The 23,339-nt window shown below is 49.6% G+C and overlaps 13 protein-coding genes across 13 annotated transcripts; 6 read left to right on the top strand and 7 right to left on the bottom strand.

Moving 5' to 3' along the window:
• Positions 1-525: 525 nt before the first annotated feature.
• Positions 526-1,600, bottom strand: N7518_004289 (uncharacterized protein; the record flags this gene model as incomplete). Its single annotated transcript, XM_057185216.1, has 3 exons — positions 526-1,254; positions 1,348-1,473; positions 1,529-1,600. 3 exons carry the CDS (start codon positions 1,598-1,600, stop codon positions 526-528), a joined length of 927 nt encoding a protein of 308 aa, XP_057041986.1.
• A 791-nt stretch (positions 1,601-2,391) lies between these two features.
• N7518_004290 (uncharacterized protein) lies at positions 2,392-4,130 on the top strand (the record flags this gene model as incomplete). Its single annotated transcript, XM_057185217.1, has 5 exons — positions 2,392-2,772; positions 2,909-3,016; positions 3,068-3,715; positions 3,768-3,900; positions 3,952-4,130. The coding sequence occupies 5 exons, from the start codon at positions 2,392-2,394 to the stop codon at positions 4,128-4,130; spliced, it is 1,449 nt and encodes a 482-aa protein (XP_057041987.1).
• Positions 4,131-5,756: 1,626 nt separating this feature from the next.
• Positions 5,757-6,923, top strand: N7518_004291 (PIG-Y family protein; the record flags this gene model as incomplete). Its single annotated transcript, XM_057185218.1, has 1 exon — positions 5,757-6,923. One exon carries the CDS (start codon positions 5,757-5,759, stop codon positions 6,921-6,923), a length of 1,167 nt encoding a protein of 388 aa, XP_057041988.1.
• Positions 6,924-7,239: 316 nt separating this feature from the next.
• N7518_004292 (acyl-CoA thioesterase) lies at positions 7,240-8,410 on the bottom strand (the record flags this gene model as incomplete). Its single annotated transcript, XM_057185219.1, has 2 exons — positions 7,240-8,094; positions 8,150-8,410. The coding sequence occupies 2 exons, from the start codon at positions 8,408-8,410 to the stop codon at positions 7,240-7,242; spliced, it is 1,116 nt and encodes a 371-aa protein (XP_057041989.1).
• An 860-nt stretch (positions 8,411-9,270) lies between these two features.
• N7518_004293 (mitochondrial 37S ribosomal protein bS6m) lies at positions 9,271-9,826 on the bottom strand (the record flags this gene model as incomplete). Its single annotated transcript, XM_057185220.1, has 3 exons — positions 9,769-9,826; positions 9,660-9,691; positions 9,271-9,580 (listed from the first exon to the last, which is right to left on the bottom strand). Exons 1-3 carry the CDS (start codon positions 9,790-9,792, stop codon positions 9,271-9,273), a joined length of 366 nt encoding a protein of 121 aa, XP_057041990.1. The 5' UTR covers positions 9,793-9,826.
• Positions 9,827-10,028: 202 nt separating this feature from the next.
• N7518_004294 (glycine decarboxylase subunit H) lies at positions 10,029-10,825 on the top strand (the record flags this gene model as incomplete). The annotated part of the gene is made up of 3 exons (XM_057185221.1): positions 10,029-10,164; positions 10,309-10,371; positions 10,505-10,825. The coding sequence occupies 3 exons, from the start codon at positions 10,029-10,031 to the stop codon at positions 10,816-10,818; spliced, it is 513 nt and encodes a 170-aa protein (XP_057041991.1). The 3' UTR covers positions 10,819-10,825.
• A 340-nt stretch (positions 10,826-11,165) lies between these two features.
• dscA (ubiquitin-protein ligase dscA) lies at positions 11,166-13,589 on the bottom strand (the record flags this gene model as incomplete). The annotated part of the gene is made up of 1 exon (XM_057185222.1): positions 11,166-13,589. The coding sequence occupies one exon, from the start codon at positions 13,587-13,589 to the stop codon at positions 11,166-11,168; it is 2,424 nt and encodes an 807-aa protein (XP_057041992.1).
• Positions 13,590-14,120: 531 nt separating this feature from the next.
• N7518_004296 (putative NADH-ubiquinone oxidoreductase 14 kDa subunit) lies at positions 14,121-14,500 on the bottom strand (the record flags this gene model as incomplete). Its single annotated transcript, XM_057185223.1, has 2 exons — positions 14,121-14,353; positions 14,467-14,500. The coding sequence occupies 2 exons, from the start codon at positions 14,498-14,500 to the stop codon at positions 14,121-14,123; spliced, it is 267 nt and encodes an 88-aa protein (XP_057041993.1).
• Positions 14,501-14,782: 282 nt separating this feature from the next.
• Positions 14,783-16,571, top strand: N7518_004297 (BOD1/SHG1 domain-containing protein; the record flags this gene model as incomplete). The annotated part of the gene is made up of 3 exons (XM_057185224.1): positions 14,783-14,986; positions 15,041-16,202; positions 16,501-16,571. The coding sequence occupies 3 exons, from the start codon at positions 14,783-14,785 to the stop codon at positions 16,569-16,571; spliced, it is 1,437 nt and encodes a 478-aa protein (XP_057041994.1).
• A 745-nt stretch (positions 16,572-17,316) lies between these two features.
• Positions 17,317-18,145, bottom strand: N7518_004298 (uncharacterized protein; the record flags this gene model as incomplete). The annotated part of the gene is made up of 2 exons (XM_057185225.1): positions 17,317-17,859; positions 17,921-18,145. The coding sequence occupies 2 exons, from the start codon at positions 18,143-18,145 to the stop codon at positions 17,317-17,319; spliced, it is 768 nt and encodes a 255-aa protein (XP_057041995.1).
• Positions 18,146-18,441: 296 nt separating this feature from the next.
• Positions 18,442-19,156, top strand: N7518_004299 (NOPCHAP1/New4 family protein; the record flags this gene model as incomplete). The annotated part of the gene is made up of 2 exons (XM_057185226.1): positions 18,442-18,897; positions 18,953-19,156. The coding sequence occupies 2 exons, from the start codon at positions 18,442-18,444 to the stop codon at positions 19,154-19,156; spliced, it is 660 nt and encodes a 219-aa protein (XP_057041996.1).
• Positions 19,157-19,538: 382 nt separating this feature from the next.
• On the bottom strand, positions 19,539-21,328 carry N7518_004300 (guanosine diphosphatase; the record flags this gene model as incomplete). Its single annotated transcript, XM_057185227.1, has 3 exons — positions 19,539-19,596; positions 19,649-21,011; positions 21,064-21,328. 3 exons carry the CDS (start codon positions 21,326-21,328, stop codon positions 19,539-19,541), a joined length of 1,686 nt encoding a protein of 561 aa, XP_057041997.1.
• Positions 21,329-22,239: 911 nt separating this feature from the next.
• N7518_004301 (putative translation initiation factor IF3) lies at positions 22,240-22,929 on the top strand (the record flags this gene model as incomplete). The annotated part of the gene is made up of 1 exon (XM_057185228.1): positions 22,240-22,929. One exon carries the CDS (start codon positions 22,240-22,242, stop codon positions 22,927-22,929), a length of 690 nt encoding a protein of 229 aa, XP_057041998.1.
• Positions 22,930-23,339: the final 410 nt, after the last annotated feature.

Here is a 23,339-nt window from a genome sequence, read left to right on the forward strand (position 1 = left end):
GTACAGGGAAACACGGCCCCAATTCAAATGTCCTGTCGCACAACAAGCTCTGTGTCACCACTGGAAGGGTTCATGCGTTCGGTGGAGGCTGTCTAGGAGCTGTGGGCTTGGGTCATGGTGGTTTCACTATCTTCTTTGGAGGTGTCAAAACTTTCCTTATTTTTAAAAAAGGTCAAAAGACATTGATTCTCCATTGAACCATACTTCTAAGAGCTATTAGCTGATAAATGCCGTATGTATCATTGATGTTCCACAGCAGCTACCCAGTCAGGGGGAGCCTTGGACCTGAGTAACAACAGATCCATGTACCTAGTTCATAATAATCAATGCTTCCAGTCACAGAATCAGGGCATATGCCATTAGATTTATGCTTAGTACCACTAGTGCCAAACGCGAACGCATGCAGCTAGCTCATAGGATACCTTTTCCCCTTCCCCCAACTCCCCCAACTCCTCCAATTTCCCCTCACTAGCCGTTGCTCTTATCCAGACTGTATAGATCCCAATAGTGTGCCCCTCATTTTCATCAGTTGAACCAATTATCATCCAGCTCATTACATGCGTTCATCAGGCTATTCCCTTCCAGCTGATTGAAGTCCCCATTATTCTCTCCAAAATTATCAGTGTCCATGAACAAATCGTCGAAGTTTGATTCAGCGGGCCCCATGAAATCCTCCCCGGAGTTACCCTGTAGAAAATTGCCGTCATCCCCTTCTGTCTTCTGTAACTCCATATCAAATGCACCACCACTAGCAGGGACATCCGAAGTATTCCCCAGAGGTTGAGTCGTGCTTAACCTGTCCGCACCAGCAGCAGCGCCGGAGGCTGTGAAATTTGACCCGGATAGGAAAGCTTGATTGCCCATGTCATCATCGTTGAAGTCTAAGCTAAGACCAAACTCGTTTGTGCCCCCAGTGTTGTTGATGACTGAATCAAAATTGAGATCTTCATTGGGTCCAGGGGGTGATTGACGGGGAGCATTGTTATCGCTCTCATTTTTGACAACTACATCATCGCCTGATTGGGTGTCGGGCTTGATCTCTGCCGCTGATTGACTCACGGAGATGGCTTCTTCTGATTTAGGCATAGTTTCAAGCTCTATGCCCATTTCGACTTTCTCAATCGGGGGAGGTTGAATGTCAGGTTCAACCTGTTGGTTCACATCGCTCATTGTCACATCTTCGACGGGCTGAGGAGCGGCACTAATGGCCTTGAGAGCCTCGTAATCCCTTTCCAAAAAGGCTTTCGCGATGAACTGCATAGGGTCAGAAATGGAAAGGGAAACCCGAAAAAAGCAACAAAAAAAAAAGCAAAAAGAATATATTTGAGATTGTTGATATTTACTCACAATTTGCTCTGATAGGTTATCCAGGGCATTTTGGAAGCTATCATGATACAACGGAATGGATCGTTGCAGGTGGATTCGCGATGGCATGGAACCAGACTTGCGAAACAAACGACCGGTATCAATGAGCTAGAAGGTGTCAGAGGCTATATGCCAAGAGTGATGTTCCAGAGCCAGCGCTCACCGTCCGCTCTATTATGCTTGAGAGCTCCGTAAGGGATTCCGGGTTTGAGTAACTAGTTGAATAGCTGGCCATGGTTAGAAGATGGGAATGTGAAGACGAGTAGTGTAGTTTTCCAACTCGGACGATATATAAGTTGAAGGAAGAACTTGGGAGAAGTTAAGAATTTGGGGAGACCGGAGAGTAAATAGGCTAAACCCATTGGGGTAAAGTGTCCTCCCCCCACCCCTAGCGGTTAACTTCCTCCCTTTACCTTTGCTCTTCTCCAGTTCCTTTTTTTTCTTTCTGTATCCTCAACTTCTTTCCAGTTCCCTTTTTCCTTTTTCTCTTTTCTTTGTTTGGCTTTCCCCTGTAAAGGGACTTGCATTTGGTTTTCTTTAAGCTTTCTCAGCCTCTTTTTTGTTGGGCTTTCTACCCTTCCAACGCGCTTTGTATCGTTTCAAACAAATCTCCGACCGCAGCTTTATCAGGCCACAGAAACATCTCCCTTATTCTACCGGAGCTGGATCGAAAAAAAAAAATCCAAAATCCAAAAACAAATCCCCCCCCCCTCAACTCAGGTTCCATCTCGGTGTCTCTGTTACTAGCACTGTTTATACCCGGTGCTCTTTGTTTCCTCATCTTAGGAATCTTTCTTATTGGACTTCCATCCTGGTCCCCCGCGGCCTCCTATACCACGTATATTTTCCCGGTCTTATTTGCGATAGTGGCTTTCAGCGACGCTCTGCATTGTCTCAAATTCCGAATTTGACAGATCATAACGCTGGACTCTCCCGGTCTGACATTTAACCCCGTCCGACTTCCGCATCATTCGCTTCCTCTGATCGTCTTTGGGATATATCCGTATCTTTTCAAAAGCAATCATAATGGCTGAAAACGCTCAAGCCTCGACCCCCTCGTCTCTCCCCCCCGCGCCTCAACCCGCTGTCGGTCAAACCCAACAGTACGATGCTCCTCAGGGAAATGGCCAGGGCAACCAGTCCCATATGCCCCCGCCCCCGCGTCCCCCGGTGATAATTCCCCAGAATACCAATCCGATTCCCACCGCCATGACCTCTCCCATGTCCGGAGTTGATATGATGTCCCCCACAAGCGCTGGTGGATATGTCCGCCGAGCGGCTCCTGAACCAAACAAGAGAGCCCTGTATGTGGGTGGGCTAGACCCGAGGGTCACTGAGGACATCCTCAAGCAGATCTTTGAAACCACTGGCCACGTGGTCAGCGTGAAGATCATTCCCGACAAGAATGTGAGTTCTCCTGACAGACAGCCCCCCTGCATATCCGCCCCCTGAGTTGTTGGAAATGCTCTCTGGAGCTCTTATCTGGGATACCATTGCTAGTCCTTGATGGAATATTGGTTGCTGACTGTTTTACTTATTCCAGGGGCAATTCACCACCAAGGGCCACAACTACGGTTTCGTGGAGTTCGATGACCCAGGTGCGGCCGAGAGGGCTATGCAAACCCTGAATGGTCGCAGAATCCACCAATCGGTAAGTTTCCTTTCGTTCCTGGTATTCTGTGGCTGTATCTAATTGCCTCAGGAAATCCGTGTCAACTGGGCGTACCAGTCCAACACTACCAGCAAGGAGGATACTTCTAACCACTTCCATATCTTCGTCGGCGACTTGAGCAATGAAGTCAACGATGAAGTCCTGACTCAAGCATTCTCTGCTTTTGGTTCAGTATCCGAAGCACGTGTGATGTGGGACATGAAGACTGGTCGCTCCCGTGGATACGGCTTCGTTGCTTTCCGCGACCGCGCAGAGGCAGACAAGGCCCTCAACTCAATGGATGGTGAATGGCTCGGTTCTCGTGCTATCCGTTGCAACTGGGCCAACCAGAAAGGTCAACCTTCAATCTCCCAGCAGCAGGCACTGGTTGCTATGGGCATGACGCCTACCACTCCTTTCGGACACCACCACTTCCCAACCCACGGCATTCAGAGCTACGATATGGTTGCTCAGCAGACTCCCCAGTGGCAGACTACTTGCTACGTAGGCAATCTCACACCTTATACCACCCAGAATGACTTGGTTCCCCTGTTCCAAAACTTCGGCTATGTCCTTGAAACTCGCCTCCAGGCCGATCGTGGCTTTGCATTCGTGAAGATGGATTCGCATGAAAATGCAGCCTCTGCGATATGCCAGCTGAACGGCTACAACGTCAACGGCCGTCCTCTGAAGTGCAGTGTAAGTTATTGCTATTCCTGTGATTTCTCGGCTTATTTACTGACTATCGCAGTGGGGTAAGGATCGTCCTCCCACCGGCCAATTCGACAACTTTTCTCCCCAGCAGGGCAACGCCGCTCCCTTCAACAACAGCCCTGCCGGTTTCTTCCCCCAATACGGTGGTCCCGCGAACCCCATGAATCAAGGTGAGCCTAGTATTCGTCTTATCTCTCGGCACTCGCTTACTGGTATAATAGGTCCTGCCCCTGCTGGTCGAGGCTGGGATCAACAACCCAACAATTTCAATGGACCTGCTATGGCTGGCCAGGGCTACGCCCAGGCAGGTAATGCCGGGGGCTACGGCCGTGGCCAAGCCATGTCCCCGTCCGGCAACTGGGACCAATCCACTAATTTCAACGGAGGCTACCAGGCGTAGCTCGGGTTTTGACAGTCTCCAGTCAGTCTGCTCACATACGACACTTCCGGCATTTTCTCACAGAACTAAGTTTATTTAACGTCCTTTCTGTGTTTCTTTCCATAGCACCCTTCTACAATTCCCCATCACCGTTGATATTTTCTTTCTTTTACCTAAATTGAGTGGATTTTCAAGCGAGCAAGTTGCTTTTGTCTGAAACGGAATTTGTGTGTTGCGCACCCCATACCCCAAGTCCACTATGTTGATTTGATTTTTCTCTTTACTTCTTTTTTCTTTTTCTTTTCCTTAAGCGTGCCTTGCTATCAAGGATTCTTTGGACTTTTGGCTCCGTCACGCCCCCCAAATAAAAGCGACCTCCCTACTCTTCACCCGCGTATTTGGACTGTTGACTGTTTGTTCATTTCATTTCTCTAGCTGTTTTATCATTCGAGTACATTTGTTGTATCAGATTTGCTTCCCTGTCTTTTCTTAGGCTTGCTTTCTTTGTTTGATACTCATTCCACTCAAAAGATGCTTTTCATGGGTTGCCATGGATTCCTCGGTTGACACATTGGTCTGGGCACTTTCCCACGAGTATCCGTATATGCTGTGATGAATTTCCTTGGAGCACGCGACATCATTGATCTTTTTTCTAAGTATCTCTGCCTTGCTGGCGTTCTAGCCCAGATACCAATTTGCCTTTTTTTCCCCTGCATTTTGCCTTTCCATTGCTTTAAACTCATTGCCGATGGCACTTTCTTTGTTTATTTTTATATATACCATGTATGATGTGCAGAGCAGACGGCGGATTGCATGATATTATCTGCCTATAGGCTTGCAGTGAAACTGAATATGTTGTGTTATGCTCTGCGGGGCATTTGAAGTCGAACCGGTTTCATAGCAGTTGGTATCTCATTGTAGCGTTGGTTGATTGGTAAACTGCAGCCCTTTTCTTGCTGTACATGTATGCAGTGTGACAATCAGATGTACGGCATGTTTTAGATTGGGATAGGCAAGGTACATGCTCCATCCTTTTTCTATTCCTCTGAATTTTCTCTGTACCCAGCTGGAAAACCGGGATTGGATGGTTATTTACTGATCACGAAGCTATATACTCCGTACTGATGGATATATATGCATAGGTATTCCGGCTTTAAGTATTCTGCTATTTACTCTTCCAATTAAAAGACACCATAAAAGACATAGAAATTAAAGCCTTTAATATAGTATAAAGACTTTGCAGCATTACCTTCTAGCCGTGGGAAAATATTGAAGGTACATACTGGGAAGGGGACCGAGTTAAGGGAAAGTGCCTCTCAAATTGATAATAAGATCCAATATTTATATAAATTATTTTACTCCACATCTTACCTGTTATTTCTGATACTTTATATGCATTAGAGACATAATTCAAGGCTATTTGAGCGTGTGTCGCCGCTGGCATCGCAATATTGATATAACTACAGTTACATTGTTGGTGCCTGAGATATAGGGCTACAACGCCACTCCTTTACGGCCCTGTGCAGGTAACATCCATGGATGTCTTTGCAAAACAAAAACACCAAACGAGAAAACACAGATTCCGAGTTTCACCAAGCAAGAGGATTGACCGAGCTGACGTTCCAGCTCCCGGTTCCACTCGCACTAATGGACGATGACGAGAGAACCGCGGACTTGGCGGTCCACGAACTATCTCCTCGCACGCGATCAGGCAGCGTAAGTAGCGGCCACAAACGAAGCCTTTCGGGTTCCCTCCTCTCGAGACTTTCTTTCCTTCGTGTGAACCAGACAGCACACACCTCCCTGGAACGACACCACCCAGATATGGACCACGATGGCGACGAAGACCTCCACTCCGGTATGCCGCAGAGCACAGGCAAGGGAGGAACTACCAGCAGCCGGGCAATGTCTGCCGCTCTCGCACAACACCGAACGCGCCGTCGGCGTGGTTCGCTCCGCAAAACTGCATTGCTAGGCACCAGGCTCGAATCGCGCGACAAAAGAGCCACCGCCAAAGCCGCCGAAGCTCTCGAAGCCCTCCGCGCCGAACCTAACCGACTCCCTGCCGCCGATCTACAAGCGGCTATAAAACTAACAGATCAAACCCCCTCCGATAATGGGCCTACGCGATACTCGCCGCGCGAGAGCGAGGCCTTCGACGATGACCGCGACGATACCCAACAACCGGCCTGGTTCAGCGCGGCAAATACCCAGAAACCCATTCGACCCTCAATAAGTCGCCGACGCCAGGGCCTAGCACAGCAAAATCTCCAAGAACAAGCGACCGACGACGAGGACCTCATCTCCTTCCCTCGTCTGCACTCAAATCCCACAGCGGCCGGCACGGGCACCAGTCCTAAAATCGGCTCTGCAACTGGTTTGCACATCTCCCCGCCATCCTCCAACTCGGCTTCTTTTTATTCGCTCCAACCTCAGCCCGAACCGGCATACCTGCCCGTCCACCGACACAAGTCCTCGCCCCTGGTCACACATCCGGTTGAGATGAAGAGCAGTCCCGATGTGGACGTGGACTACTCCGAGACCGAATGGTGGGGCTGGATTATACTGGTTGTGACGTGGCTAGTCTTTGTTGTGGGCATTGGGAGCTGCTTTGAGGTCTGGAGCTGGGCTTGGGATGTTGGGGAGACGCCCTATGCGCCGCCCGAGTTGGAGGATGATCCGACTTTGCCGATTGTCGGGTATTATCCTGCACTTATCATTCTCACGGCTGTCATGTCTTGGGTTTGGGTTGTTGTCGCATGGGTGGGTATGAAGTACTTCAAGCATGCTAATATATCTGGCGAGGATATTTGATTTTCTTCTCTTTGTTCTAGCGCATACCATATTATAATACCCTTCTTCTTGTGAGCGTTAAATGCCATATTTTTCAATGATTCCGTGGGGTTTTGTGGTTGGCTGACTGTGTTGACAACATTCGATGGCCAATACATATAGGCTGCGCAAATATTACAGCTATATTGCTGCCACTGCAATATCAGTTTCTGGACATGAGCGACAAAGAGGCATAAGCATCGCTAGAATTATTCCCAGCAAACAATCTTGCTGTCGTGTCCTCATATGTACGACCATCTAGTCTATAAACTATGTACATACCGAGGGGCATGTATAATCACAAATTTGCAACGTCCAACTTCCTCAAGCGCAACATACTATCCTGCAAAGAAGTCGCTAGCAACGTCCCATCAGGGCTCCAAAGATGACTCTCATGCGTCCCCCTGTTCTCCGTAGCCCGAGGCGTCCAACCCTCCTGCACAAACCACTTCATAGGCAACTCACTCAGACCGCCAACATCGCCATCTCCAATACACTCCCAATCAATCATCCGCAGAGCCTCCCCATGCTGATGCACAATAACCGTAAGCGTAAGACTCGCCATCTCAGTCCAGTGCTTGATCCCCAGCGCGCGCGGAATCAAAAGAAGCGAGTTCTTATCACTGGAATACATATGCGCACACGCATACAAATTATCATATTCCCCGTTCTCTTCCCTCTCCCGGATCTGCGCCAAACTCGCAGCAGGGTCCTCATCCGGCGATCCTTTGAGCCGGTACTGCGTTAGCTGGCGATATCGGTCAGGATGTTGCTTGACATTCTCGGCGCGGTTAAAATCCTTCATATCAGTCTTGCGTACGTCTAGACCGGGAAACTCGTGCTCGGAGATGTTCCCCTGTTGCACGGCATCGATCCACCAATCTGCGTCCACGCTGGGACTGGGAGGCTGGTCTTCTGGTCGTTTTGCCGAGAGGATTGAGTCGAAGCGCGCTTGTGCTGATTTCGGCTGGTGCTGGAAGAGACGCTGCTTCTCATCACGCTTGAAGGAGCATATGCACGAGAAGCAGATTCTGCCTGCTTGTCTTGCGTCGACGGCTCGTGCGCTGTACATGAATCCATCGCGGATATGTCGCACTGTGTACACGTATGGCGTGTCGAGCCGTCCCGCTAGGATGAATGTACCCGTCATATCCTGCCGATATGTCAGTTTGAGGTTCTTTGAGGGAAATTCATGTATAATATCTTACGTGAATCACTAAACCCCGACCGACGGTCTTGGACGCTGCATAGGCTGCTTGGGCGTAGACATGTCCGCCGAACGAGCGCGTTCCTTGACCAGGATTAAAAGGTATTGCCAGCGAGCGAAACCGCTCAATCTTCTCTGGTCCGGTGGAGTCGGGATACGAGATCAAGGCATCTTCGAGTCGCTGCAGCGACATCAACTCAGTGAAAGAATGCGGGGAAGTCAGCTCGCCGTCATTGTTCGGGGCCCTTCGTTGCGGAGACATAGCGCGAAAGAGGCAAGAGGCGAGTTGATTTAGGCCCTTTTCTTCCCAAAGAGTACAAGCAGTGTGAAGCAGTTGCTTGTCGACAAGGGTGATTGTTCTGCGGGCCGGTGGTACCTGTCCGATCAACAACAACAGCCTCTGAGCGGTCGTGGTATATGAAAGTAGGATTAAGGATCTGAGCCTTATACAGTATTCTGTTCTTTAACGGAAAACCGGTAGGATTGTCTTGTGGGGAGTAGAGGTGAATAGATTTGATAATGGATGTATGGTGATTGGTACCGAGTACATACCCCGGACTAAGAGACGGGACCGGCCGGTGCCTCGGCTTGTCAGTTTGACTCACGACCCTATGATAGTTAGTTAGTACAACATAGGGGTGAATGTTCTAAATGTAAATATTTCGCATAAAGTAATTCAGTCTATGACTTCTGAATCGACTATCTATGTATATATTAGCATGCTTAGTCCAAATTCAGCGCTCAGGACTGATCGGCTGAATACATTTCGGCTGGAGCGCTTTGCTCCAGGTTTGCATAAATCGAACCACGGTGGCGTTCACAGGGTGCGGCATGTCGATCTCTATAATACATGGGGTTCCTTTGCCATGCTCGCCGTTGCCATCTGTCATGGAGCAAGAATGGAGGGAACAGGAATTGTATAGTAACAGCCACAAAATAGACTTGTAGATCAAACTGGTATTTTATACAATATGCGCCGATTTTGCTGATAGGTTCGAGTGGCAGTTTCCTATGCCCGTGCCATAATAATACAAAGAACAAAAAAAAGTGCTGGAAACTAAATCACGCTCCCAAATCTGATATCAATAATCAACCAAACTTTCGTCGAAAAGATCACGTCGATTAGATCTGCTCGGTAATGGTGGAAACGTTGTTCCACTCGACCTTGCCCTCGATATCCTTGATCTCTTCGAGCTTGTCGCCGAGTTTGACCACGGAAAAGTTGATCATACGCGGGTCGAGGCCGAGAGTACGGCGGATAGATGACTGGACAGAGCCGGAAGAGTCGAAGCGCATGATGAAGTGGTGACCTTCAGTGTATCGGGCCTGGTGTTTCGTGGTGACCTTGGGCAGACGGAAGGCGCCCCAGTTGGTGTAGCCGCGAACGACGCCGCCGGAGCGGATGACTTGGGTACCGGCATTACGGGCGATTCTGCAGTAAAATCATCTATATTAGTATTCGACCGGTTCTGATGATGGAGACCGCGGCGATGGTGTTGGTTCAGACGTACTCTCGCACCTCGTTGAGGCTGCCCGGGCGGACCTGTTAGCAGAGCGGTTAGCAAATCCAAACATGTCTTTGAGTGTCAATATGACAGCTTCGATGGAACTAAAGCATACAATGGCAATTAGCTCGTACAACATGGCATCGAGGGTTGGCGCGAACTAGAGACAGAAATGGAGCAATAACCATTTGAAGCCAGCAAAATCCGACGAGGTTAGCGCGTTGCTTATCGTAGTCTTGGCATTTTGTTATCGGGGAAATGCCGTCAACGAAACTCCGCCGGAGAAGCGCATCACCTTCTTTCCCTTCTACTTAAACTCTCTCCTCTTCTCATTTCACTTTCCACGCTTCTTATTCCTTTTCTCTATACCTAAAAATGTCCTCTGTCGCTCGCGCAATCCGCCCCTTTGCTTCCCGGGTCATTTCCCAGAAGCCTCTTGCATCCGCCTGCCAGGTTTTGCCTGCTTTCCGTTTCCCGCGGGGAACTAGGAGCTTCTCCCAAAGCCCTCTCTGTGAGTACCATGAACACCCAATGCCCCTAGATGCTGTCTAGGACGATGTAAAACATATTTGGACCGGCATTGGAGCATCACGATTCCTCAAACATGCTCCATGATGTTACATTTTACTAACGGCGCACCAATTCGCAATTATAGCCCAGGTGAAGAAGTACACAGAGTCACACGAATGGATTGAGCTGGCCGAGGGCGGCAAGACTGGTTAGTGAACAACCACCTCGATCAATTGGTCCCACACACCTGCTTTTCATCCATTGAACCGGTGCCAGGTGTATATGGCCTTCAATAGTATACAGAATATGGAGCAGCGAGCTAACTAACAGACTCTCTACAGCCAAGATCGGTATCACCGAATACGCCGCCCACTCCTTGGGTGATGTCGTCTATGTAGAGCTCCCCGAGGTCGACCTCGAGATCGTTGCCGGCGAGCCCGTCGGCGCTGTCGAGTCCGTCAAGTCTGCCTCTGATGTCCTCTCCCCTGTCGCCGGCAAGGTTATCAAGGGTAACAGCGTCCTCGAGGATAAGGCTAAGACCATCAACGAGAGCCCCGAGGGTGAGGGTTGGATCGCTGAGATTGAGGTCGCTGATGCTGCTGAGCTCGATGCGTTGCTCGATGAGGCTGCCTACAAAGAGACTATCGATGCTTAAACTTGTGGAGTGATTGATCTTGATTCGTAATTTATAAATGCCTGTCTGGAGCTAGATTGGTGAATTTCTTCTTTAACTGATGTTATGTTGTCATGTATGACCAATGGTGACCAATTTCCTTCAACGAGAGCGTTTAGATCTTGTCGATCCGTAAACGGATCGACGAACTGTTCAACAAGATTTCTGTATATGTGGACGGATAGTTGTTTTATTTCCTTGTAGAGAAACCATAGTCCATATATCTAGGTGGATGTATATTTAGAGCTAGATCACGCATATCCCAACAGTGGAATGCAGGTCTGTGTACGGGAAGATGATATCATGTATGAGAAGCATTACAATATAAGCTATACAGGAGGGATGGATTCACGACAGATCGGACATTGGAGGCGAAGTCTCATCCAGCTTTCCAGACAGGCAGTGTGGAATATATGACGACAAGGAGTGACCATATATAGCCGGCGACTCAAGATGCTTGCGGCCCCATCGGTGACGCTACTTCCACCAGAAGCAGAAGGCGCGGGAAGGACAGGAACCTCGATATCCTGCATGCAAATAGCACAGTCGAATATGGCCTTCTTGCGGTCTTTCCGCTGCTTATCGTCATCCTTCGAATCACTGACCAGATCTCGCTCATCACCGCGCAGGGATGCAATCGACAGAACGCCACCACCGGCTTCGAGATCCTCGTCCGCTCCGGATAAATCGCGCAGCATGGGATGGTAATCGTATGCATGCGGTGCCCAGCCACGAGGCACAAAGAAGCGTGGCCCGAGAACGTCCTGGCTGACCAGGATCCAAGCTTGAATCCACACCCATCCAGTCATGATGAATGCGCTTGTGTAGTCGGGGCGGATAAACAACACGTTTCCCCGTGCCGTGAGAAAGTACAAGAATGGGAAGAGTCGGAGAACACTTTGGCCGGCAACAAAGTCCCACCGAAGAGCCTTGCGGCAATTTCGCATCGCGTTGCGGTAGATCTGTGGAACCCAGAAGGAGAGATAAACTGCTGCCAAGAAGCGGGTGTAGATCGAGCCGAGACGTCTCGGCAGGAGGAATGCCCAGATTGACAGGATGAGCATGCCAAATAGCGCAAGATAGAACCGTGCGTACATTGTTCCTACGTCGCTGCGGATTTGCCTTGGAGTTGGGGGAGTGGCTCGGGTGGTTGGCGGCGGCGAGTCCATCTCATCGTCGGGGGCATCTTGGTCGGGTGACAATATGATTGGTGTCGCTCCCGAGTCTCGTACTTCCGGAGCAGTGGCAGGCAAAGGCAAAGTTCCAGGGCGAGTTGTTGGAGTTGATGGATTGGGCGGACGATCTTGCTCTCTTCTTTCTGGCTCTTGCACTGCCCATATTTCCATCATGAACTTCATTCCAATATAACTCACCGATAGGAACGCCAAAAATGATGCAGTAGCCAAAACTAAGAAAGATACTGCCGCATATAGTTCCAAAACAATGAATGTCAAAACAAATGCATCCCCGAGCGCCATCAATGCGATGGTATAGAAGCTGATCCGACTCCGGGTAGAAGGAGTCGAAGCCTCTTTGATCTGTCGAAGAAGTAGGGTGATCTGTGCAACAAAAACACCTGAAACCACAAAAATGAGACGAGATGCATATTTACTGTACTCTTCATGCTTGGGCCCAGTCACATATAATGAATCAGAAGGAGGAAACTCAGGGGTTCCTTTCGTTTGAAGTATGTACCCGCAGTCTGGGGAGAAGACAACAGCAGACATGACCATAAGAGGAGGATCTGGGATTGGCGCTCCCATAGGATATCTGAGCTCTTGCTCCATACGCTCCAATAACGATCGGTCAGCAACGGCATCTTCGAGCATGACTGGATGCTGCTGCAAGTAGATGATATGTTCACATTTGGGCGCAGGGAACTCCATCTGCTCTGTTCCTGCCAGAGAGGACCAGGGGAACAGTGTTGGGGGTCGATTTTGCTTCTCCGAGATGGTGTCCGACAGTGACTTGAGAAGAAGCTCGTGTGACAGTTCGTAAGTGTCAGAAGATAGCATGAAATGCGGCAACGAGAAGATGCCGCCAAATTTCTCACTAGAAGTAGTCAAAACGATACTTCCGGTGTCCGGGAAGTGTACACCTAACAACGAGATATACCAGGTACTTCCCCAGAAGTCCTCGCTCTCGACCGTCAAAGTGGCTCGCATCTCTCTTAAGAGTCCATCGCCCATCTGAAGCTCTTCACCACCTCCCTCTTCAAGATCAAAATAAAAGGTGCCGCTATTGCCAGTGATATTATGACTGAATTCATGAGTAAAGTATTCGTGTTCTTCAGCGATGGCTGTCGTGTTCAGGGGTTCACGGCGATGAACACCTTCAGTTAGCCGAACCCAGTCTCCCCGCAGCTTCCCGGTTGAGTTGCGATATACCGGAAGCAGAAGCTTGGTCAAATTCAAAGTAGGCGAGACAATGGGGTCTTCTAGACCGTCCGGGGATTCTAACCCGGCATTTGAGACCGCTGATTGTAACTGGTGGCGAGCCAGGCCTTTGACCTGCGGGAAAAGGTCCCAAGCATAGCTGTCATTCGCTCTTGAGCCCGAAAAAGGAAGCCATCGTTTGGCGGGCGGATCGAAGTCGCCATATTTTGACCCATTCAATAACCGAAGGACCTGTCGCTCATGGTCAAGCTCACGTTGCCGTGCCCGATCTTCATCGATCAATGGCGGTCGAGACTGGGAACTGAAGAGAAGGTAGAACACCAGCACGAAGAAGAAAAAGGAGCCGCGGTTATCCATCTATGCCACGCAGTCTCGGCATCGGACTCTTTTCTCAAAGACAGACAATAAGCATCTCGATAAAGAGAAACAAAAAAGATGCGAGAAGGAGGCGGGGAGCTCGGCTAAGTTACAGAGGGAACAAACAGAAAAGAACTAATGAATGACGAACGCAGTATAAGAAGGTGTCTACGGAGCGGAGTTGATGATGTACTCGACCCCGGGGAGCCTGCCCGCCGGGCACCCACTCCTTGCTGACTCATGACGCCTCAGGCATGATGGATGGGTCGATATCAACCCTGGAAACGTTCTACTTCGGGATTTATACCCCGTGAAATTAAAAATAGAGATGGACAAATTGTTTCCTATCTGACCATTCTTAGCCAGAATTTAAAACAGATCAAAAAGATAAAAAATGCCAATGCATTTTATGGCAAGAATTGTCCACTAAATGCGAAGACCCGAATGCTTGATATCAAACCGGTTGAATTTTGGTACAAATAGAAAAACGCATACACACAACGACCATCTGAATCATAATAGCTCTCTGCTTTATGATGCAGCAGCCAGGACACCACCCTCGGGCTTCGCATCCCGCCGCCGACGCTTCTCGAGAATGGCCTCACGGCGCTGTGCAAGCATCTTCAGTTGTCTGCTCTCAACACCCTGAAGCCAGTAACCAAAGCTTCCACCAACGCCGGCGAAGAGAGGGTAGACCCAGAGGGATTCCTTGGCAAGGATCGGACGCATCTCGATACCGAGTTGCCAAAGGCGAACGGCAATGCCTGTCGGATCAACACGGTTAGTTCCAATGGCATATAAATAAATCGAACAATCGTGCTACCAAGCAGCGTGCTCTTGTGATAGATTGAAAGCTTGGGAAGGAGATGTGACGTACCGAAGCCGCCCCAGAAGAGTACTTTGTGAACCATGATCGCAGTCGAGCGCGGGGTTGTGGTTGTATTTCGGGTGCTGATGGGGATCCGAGAAAGAGTTTGGGAAGGCGGATGGGTTGACTGGTTGATTCAACACCACAGCAGCCGGGATAATTGGGGGCGGAGATAGATGTTGCCGTCGCAATAGTCCAGGAGAGACGAGGTTGAAGCAAATCAACGGGCCGCAGTTCCCAAGCACGGAACAACCATTCTTCCGGTCACACTTGTTATCGCTTATCGCTCGCGCGACTTCGACTTCCAAGATTGTCCAGGCCAACTATGGCTTCTGATGAGGCAATGGATGATTCTACAGCTAAACGGCCTATTGATATCGAGAGCGTGAAGCGCAAGAAGTTCAAGACCGATGACCTTCCCTTGTCTGCGGCGCAACATGCGGTCATTGACAAACTCTTACATTCATTCAAGAAGAAGGGTGGCTTTGATAGTGTCCGAAAACAAATATGGGCTGAATTCAATGACGGAGTATGATATATTATTTACATGTTTTTCCGCACCATGCTAATCCTATACGAACAGGAACTTCGAACCGATTTTACCAACAAGTTAGTCGCACTTGCAGAGTCAGCGATCGATCGCGAGCCGGCACTGCTGTCCCGCGAAAGAGGAAAGGCAGCGACACTCATTGAGGGCGCGGTGGACCGCGGTGATGTCTACAAGAGCGTGGAGGGCTCCATCGACCAATTAGCATCCAAACACCTGGATTTCATCCTGGAATCTGTTCGTGAGATCCGATGTCAGGACGTTGGAGAGGACGTGGCTGCCCGTGAACTCGAGCTAGGGAACAAAACCGATGCAGATTACGAAGCCTACGTCAGCTCCCAGCGGGAGGAGCGGGAAAAAGTGTGGCGCGAAGAGGAGCGCAAACAGAGAGAGATTGAGGAAGAGGAAAAACGCATCAGGGATGAAGAACGCAAAAAGAAGCGTGAACTTGAACGACAGAAAGACGAAGAAGATCGGGCCCGAAGAAAGGAAATTGATGAACAGAGGCGAGCTGATCGGGAACGCCAACGCGAAGAGCAACGAATACTCGACGAGCAGCGAGAGCGAGAGCGAGAGGGAAGATACGAGCGACGAAGGCGTGAAGATAGGGAGCGATATCGAGGCTGGGACCGCGACCGCAGTCGAACTCGAGATAGAGACCGTTTCCGTGATCGCTCTGACCGTGGGTTATCCCCTAGGCCCCGGGATTCAAAACACGACAAGTCATCTACATCGAATGCTCCCACTCCTGTGCTACCGCCTCTTGTGGATGAGAAGTCACTCGAGGAGGCTGCTTTGCAAATGCTATTGAAAGAAGGCGAAGAACTTGCAGCCAAGGCTCGACAGAAGCCCGAGTTTGACTTTGAAGAGGCTGAGGCTATTGAAAATGGACTGAAACCGCCAGTATCAGCGTTAGGGCCGGCCAAGACTGCCAATGATTCAAGGTTTTCTAATACGATGTCTACGAGAGCGGCCAGCATATCCCGAGATTCTAACACGAGGCGTGGTTCTCTTGCAGACCGGGGTGATCGGTCCCGACATTTGACTCGGGATCGAAGCCGTAGTCGCTCGCGTCGACGACGCACCTCACGTTATGACACAGATCGCCGACGTGAACGGTCTCGGGATACTTCTGTGAGGTCTCGAGATCGTGATATGGATGCGCGCCGTGGCTACCGCGACTTCCGGGATGACCGAGGTGGTGGAAGCTACAGACCAAGCCGTCGCAGCCGCAGTCGATCCGCCGGCCGGGACCGCAGTGTTGGCCGCGACCGAGACCGCAACCGAGACCGAGATCATGACAATTATCGTCCTCGGCGCAGTCGGCCCTCTCGCTCACCTGTACGCCGACGTTCTCGCAGCCGCTCGCGCTCGCACCCCCCTCGTGCTCGTGACCGTCCTCGGTCACGTTCTCGATCTACTCGACGGCGATCTCGGTCTCGGCGTCGCTCGCCTTCTCCTACCCTAGATATTGACCGCTACGTCCCCTCCACCAGCAACCGGAGCAAGTCACCCCGCCGCCGGGTCCGATCTCCGGAGCGAGAGCGTGAACAGCGACCCCGGTTAGCCGATATTGACCGTTACAAACCTGTATCTGAACGAGATAAGGGTCCGACTCAAGCAAAAGAGGGAGATCCTGAGGTTGACATAGAAAAAGAGAAGGAGAAGGAGAAAAAAAAAGAGAAAGAAAAAGAGAAAGAAAAAGAAAAAGAGAAAGAGAAAAAGAAAGAGAAAGATACAGATGATCGCCGACCTCTTCGACGAACCCCTAGTCGCCGAAGGAGTCCTAGCCGACGAAGAAGCCCAAGTCGACGACGAAGTCGCAGCCGCAGAAGGAACCGGAGCCGATGATTTTTATGCACCTTTTTTGCCATGTATGAAAAGACCAGGGAGACTTTTGCTTACAATTAGAAAAAGATTTTCGCTATTGACGCCGAAAATGACCGCTTTTGAGGCCAGAAACGGCTGCCTTTACACCCGTAACTTTGGACCACTACAATATTCTACACCCGCCCAGCACTGTTAGCCATCCTCTAGCCCTGATGTTGACGCTCGACTTGTACAGTTAGTTGTTCCCTGCGTTTCTAACAAGATGAAGCCTTCTTCCATACGTAGCCTTAGCATCTTTCAAAAGAAGGGTGGTAAATGGTTAAACTGCTTCGACCTGGACGGTTATTAAAGTGAGTGCGTCTATGCGATCTCTCCTCTGTGCACAAGACTGTTGTGATAGTTTTCCCAGTCAATACTCAAGTCCTTCCCTTTCCATCCCTCGCTCCCAAACGCCAAGCAGCACGGAAAAGCTAGCAACAGTTCTAGGTCTGGGGCCTCAGCTGTTCTTTCAATGTCCATTTGTCACATCTGTGGCCCGGTTGGCCTTTCCGCTCATCCTGTATATCCTCGCAGCGCCTGACCAGCAGTTCAAACAGACGTTCTATTTCATCCAACTGTTTTGCTTCCCGCGCCCTCCACTCAGTTGACTCCAAATGACTCGGGTCAGGACAGAAGTCGGCATCCATCCAGCCACCTAGATACAGCACCCAGCTGCCTGACATTGTCCGCGCGGGAAACACGAAGTCATGTTTGACACGGTATGCCACGCCATGGCTGTATAATAACTCGACGTAGGAGCGAAGCTTCTGTTTCAGTTCGAGCAACCTGTCAAGGCCGAACTTCTCAGCTTCCAGAGAGTGTAAAAAAGGGTTCCAGTAGAGCTTTGGGGTGCTGAGCATAATGACGCCAGAGCTGGGATCCGCTTTAACAATCCGCGGAGCATGGTCGACGAGGGCGGGGATCCTGGAGACAGCGGTTATGACGGAAAATTCGCGCTCATAAGAAGCAGGATCATCCAGGGGATGCTAGATGTAGAGTTAAATGTAAGGATATATGACTAGGATATTGGGGCGAGGGGAGACAGACCGTGTGAATCAGCAGATGCTCAGGACTTCCCTTTCTAGCTCGTACTGCTGTTTGGCCGACCTTAGACTCACGGGTAGAGGCTTTCACGACGGCTCCCGTTAATACAGCACGACGCCCCATGGTTGATTTGTGGAGATGGCGATCTGGCTTCTGTCGCTGTGACAGGTCTTCCTTTGGTTCAGACAGCCGCAACTGCCGGAGCTTCTGTGACGGAGGGCTTTGCATTGTTAATTTATTGATAAAATAAGACGCGGTCGATGTGGATTCAGTGGATGGCAGATAATCGATAGCAGATAAGCTTATCCGTTATCAGTTCTCCACCCAAAAAAGTTGAAAAATGCCCAGACTCGCCAACTTCCACTCTTTCAAGACAGCCGAAGACACTGAGATCATTTAACCATATAAAAAAAATTTATATCTTGGCAGCACGCATTCAAGTTGCTAAACCCCACATCAGCGCGTCACAATCTTTCAAAATCTCTGCTACCCCCAGCGAACCGCATACCTCCAACATCGAAACCATGCCAAACGCAACGATAAGATCTGAGGCTGCTGCAAGCAATCCCTCTCCACAATCTTTAAACCTAGCAGACCGCACTGCGCCCCGTCGACAGCGCGCCAGCTCTGTTCAATCATCTGACTCCGACCCAACCTCCTCCTCAGGCTCATCTTCAGAAGATGACAACGAGAGCGAAAGGGAAGACAAACAACACTCCGACCAGGAAATGAATGGCACCGAGGAGTCGACCACCCATGCAAATGCCTCTGATCCATCCTCAATACCCCACATCGCCGGCCGCCCGAAACCGCGCATACATCGTATTAGAGGCGACTCGGGACTTTTGTCGCGGCTCAACGCTTTCTTGCCAAAGATGAAAGATGCAAATGAGAATTTGCAGAAGCAGATTGAAGCTGGGGAGGCTGGAGATCTGGTTCTCGATAATGCGGACGAAAATGCAGAGCAATATATTGAGATGGTAAGGCTTATTGATTGTGCTTATAGATTGTGATGGGGTTTGCTAATGGATTTAGGATCTTGGTCTTGGGGTTTTGGAAGAGAAACGCGATGGTGATTCTTCGAGTGATGAGGAGAGTGATGACGAAGGGTCTAATGGTGTCACTGGTACTGGGGAGACCCCTCAAGAGATGAATGACTCAGATATTATTGGGAAGCTTATGGGAGGCAAGAGTAAAAAGTTGAATACGGACAAGCCGTCCATCGAGGAGATGGCTTAGTAGGCATTTGTTCGTTTGATTTGGTGGTGATTTGCATTATTTATAACATTTTTGGTGGAGATGCGCGGTCTTGATTCAATCACGATTGACATTTGCATTGTCCTGGGCTCCCTGTTATCATTTAGCGTCTAATGCTTTTTTTTTTCCTTTACAGAAGTGGCCCAGACCAATCGCATGCACAAAGACACACATACATTCATTCCCTATGTATGCAACTCATCAGGAATCAAGTCTAGATAAACAGATATGGAAGAGAAAAAAAAATCTGTAAAACAAAACATGAGCATATCGCGGATCCCTATATATGCATGAACCCATCATACACTATGACCGAATGACATTATTAAAAAGTGATATATTTTGCGTTTCACCATCTTGTTTCTTAGACCACTTCCTTGATGCGGCAAGTCCAGCCGGATTCCTGGCTCAGAAGAGGCAAGCTTTAGCAGGTCAGTATACTGATTAGAAAGAGACGGCAAGGAGTGAACTAACCTCGCACCAAGACACCAACCCAGCTCGTTGTTTTTGATCTTCTTGGCGATCCTGACCTCGCGGGACAAGGGAATTTCGTAACCGGTGTGCAGCAGAACCATCATGAAGCTAAGGTCCATACACCATTCCGGACGATCCCGAAGCTGTGCAAGCGCATTATCCTCACCCTCGAACTTGACACTTTCGAATGCCTTCCATTCACTCTCACCAGCACAAACGGTGGAGGTCAGCTGGTTAAGCTCATTCAGAGTGAAAGATTCCGGCATGCCAAGTGGAGCCGTGCGGTCGAAGAAATAAGAGAATATGTACAAGTCCTCTCGGGCGAAAGTCTTTGCGAGAGATGGCTGGTGCACACCGTTGAAAGAACAGGGTGCAAGCTTACACTCGCCGCTCTTCTTCAGAATCTTCTCGGCGATAGCACGGCACTGGGGGGTCATAGACTTGTCCTTCGGGCCAACCATGCTCACTTCGACTTCAGGCCCCAGCGGATGATCAGCGGGGAATTTCAGCTTTACTGTCTTCGCCATTCCTGGGCCAATGCAGGGGTTGGAGATAGGCTGCTTAACCCAGGAAAGGTCCTTGGGGCTCTGAGCTAGCATCGCCTCCACGACCACGGTGTTTATGGCCGTGCGAGCAGACATGAGACCGTATCCAAGATGAGAGTGTTGGTACAGCTCGAAATGGCGGCCACCAAAGTTGAGGTCATACTTGTGGTCACCGGGAGCAAGACGCTCCGGCATACCACCAGCCTTGCTCTGCTCGAATGTAGGTTCGAAGACAATCTGAGTGGAACCGCCACCCAGATCAAAGACAGCGGCCGTAGGAGTCTCATCCGGGCCACCAATCTTGCCCAGCAGGTAGTTGGTTGTAATCCAAGCGTAGACACCTTCCTTTGAACCATCCATGATCTCGACACCACCTCTCTCCTTGGAGACAACGGGGAAGGGGTAAACGGTCTCTAGACGGTGTCTAACGGCTTCCAAGATCTTGTCGCTCTCTTCAGGACCTAGAAGACGAAGTCCGGCCGTGGCCTTGACGGCAACCGGAGAGCACGACCTGTACTCCTCGGGGACCGACTTCACAGCGACCTCCATAAGAGGGTCCAGACTCAGAGCTGCACCCTCGGCATCCTCTCCAAAAGAGCTGAGACCGGAGGAGCCTCCCTCCTTCTTTTTCGTTTGTTCGAACACTTCATTCTCAAGTTCTGGGGTAGGGCCGCAGTTGTTGAATCGGTATACATGAATTCGGGACCCAGTGCTGCCGGCATCAATCATGAGAGCGTACTGAATAAGAGGCTTGGATGAATCAAATGGCTTGGTGCATACTCTCGAAGTGGACGCGTCACTGCTTGAAGGTGGTTGCTCTGCCAAATAATCAGTCCTGCGAACGGAAGCGCGCGCAAGGGGAACACCAACCGTTGGTAAGATTTGAAGCGCTCGGCTGTGAAGGGGAGAGCCACACTAGGACCATAAAGATGAACGCAATAATTGCCCCCGTCTTCAAGTAACGCGATCTCTGAGTCTGTGCCATGTTGACGGGTTGTTTGTCGGAGAATTGACTGGACTTAATAGACTGCCAAATAGCAGGTCCGTCGCTGTTGGAGATGGAGCGGTGGCGGGTGGCCGAATCTATGTAGTCGGATTTGCTGTTAGGGTTTTGATTGTCGACTCCAGTCGACATTCGAGCAGTTGTCAAATTATGAGGGTGCAGTGACAGGTGGCGTTTGTTGCTGGCGCAAGAATGGTGAAACGATTGTATGGGGTTAAGAGGAATAATGAAACAAGTAAGTAACCATTGATCCCGATGTCCTCCAAGAACACCAAGCCAGCCTAAGAAAAAAAGTGGATGGATGTAAAGAGGGAAAGTCTCAGGAGAGAAAGGAGATTCAGGGTTTCATGGTTGTGGCGCAGATGTGGCGTTGAATGCATGCATGGATGTACATACAACATAGTACTCCGTACATACCACGGGGAACTTCCAGTATTTACGCACACTAGGAATGCTAATATACAATCATAGCATCTTTCTATTCTACTAAGTCTAAAGTATTTTTCCTTCTAAAATCAAAGTGAAGAAGGATAAGCAAGTAACGTAATGATTTTACAATTCAATCAAGTTGGCGGTGCAAGCTACATACGTATACTTGAAGGATTGAGTGCTATATACACGAAAGACAACAGAACAAAGTTGAAGTGTACTCAGCTTCCTATAGTGTACTCCGTACAGCTCGCATTGTTAGCGCGTATAGGGATTATTTATTGCCAGTGCGCCCCGACTCTTGAATTGAGGGAGCAACTCACATTTTCCATGTGTGTATTAAGGCAGCTAGCTGTTTTAGACTACACGCCGGATGCCGGATATGCTTGTTAATGTAGTGAGCCATCATAAATTGGCCGGAAGCATCTAACCTTTCAAGGTTGGTATGTAGGTAGATACCTACCTAGTCCGGCCCACCTGGGCAGTGGTTTACTAATGTTTGTTGTGTTTGCATCCTGGATAGCCATACTGTTCAACTTACTCCCTCTCTCCTCACAGGCGAGCTTGCCAACCTTCTACAACTCCTGCTACGTTTTCCGCTACCAGCCGACAATATGAATCACACACGCAGTTTCATATCATCCGCCCAGGCCCTACGCCAGATCTTCATCGCACCCGTTCGCACCTCCAGAGTCCGCATTCTTGCGTTCAGTCCTCTTCAGAATGCACCCCAGACTCGGTTTTTTCAACAATCCCATTACCTAGAGCTTCGAGCATACCGACCACCCGTTGAAAAGCCCCCGATAAACGAAGCTATCCGTGCGTCGTTTGTCCAAGTTGTGAACGACGAAGGTGACCTCGACCCTCCCACCAGACTAGAGGATGTCCTTGAAAGCTTTGACCACACCGAGTTCTTTCTTCTCCAGGTGCAAGAAGGAGACCATGACAACCTGCCAGTTTGTAAGGTCTACAATAAGAAAGAAGTGCGAGCACACGAAAAGGCCAAATCAAAGTCAGCTCGCGAATCCAAGGTTATATTCAAACAAATTGAACTGAACTGGGCAATCGATGCCCATGACTTGTCGCACCGCCTGAAACAACTCTCCACCTTTTTGGAGAAAGGCCGCAGGGTGGAAATCCTATTGACCACCAAGAAGCGCAAGCGCAATCCCACAGTGGATGAGATCAAACAGGTCATGCAGAGTGTTTTGGACACAATCAGAGAGGCCGGTGGAACTCAGACCAAGGCAATGGAAGGTGAACCGGGGAAGCAACTTAGGATTACCGCACAGAAGAATATCTAGCGGAGAGGACTGCTTACATGTATACTATATGGCATTGAACTGTACGACAACATGACATCGCTGTGTCTCATCACTGTTGGACTATTCTTTGGGTCTACTCGCACATACCTTGGAAGTAGCCCGGAGAGCTAAGGCCGTTGGAACTCTCCGTATTGAGACACAATTGCCACACATATCACCATACAATATTCATAAAATTGATGTTTCATTATCTCCATTTCCAGGCTAGGTATTCTGCCCGCAATTCGAGGCCTATGATTGGCTGATGACTAAGCTGTCCTGAGATGGGTCCATCCATCCCGGAACCCATCTTACTAGAAAATTTGGTGTTGACCTGGGCTTCTTCTTTCCCATCCTTACTCCATCTCTTTAATCTTTCCTTTTTGTTCTTGTTCCATCGTTTTATTTAT

Source organism: Penicillium psychrosexuale, assembly GCF_028828465.1.
Source record: "Penicillium psychrosexuale strain IBT 29551 chromosome Unknown utg000003l, whole genome shotgun sequence".
Taxonomy (NCBI): Eukaryota; Fungi; Ascomycota; class Eurotiomycetes; order Eurotiales; family Aspergillaceae; genus Penicillium; species Penicillium psychrosexuale.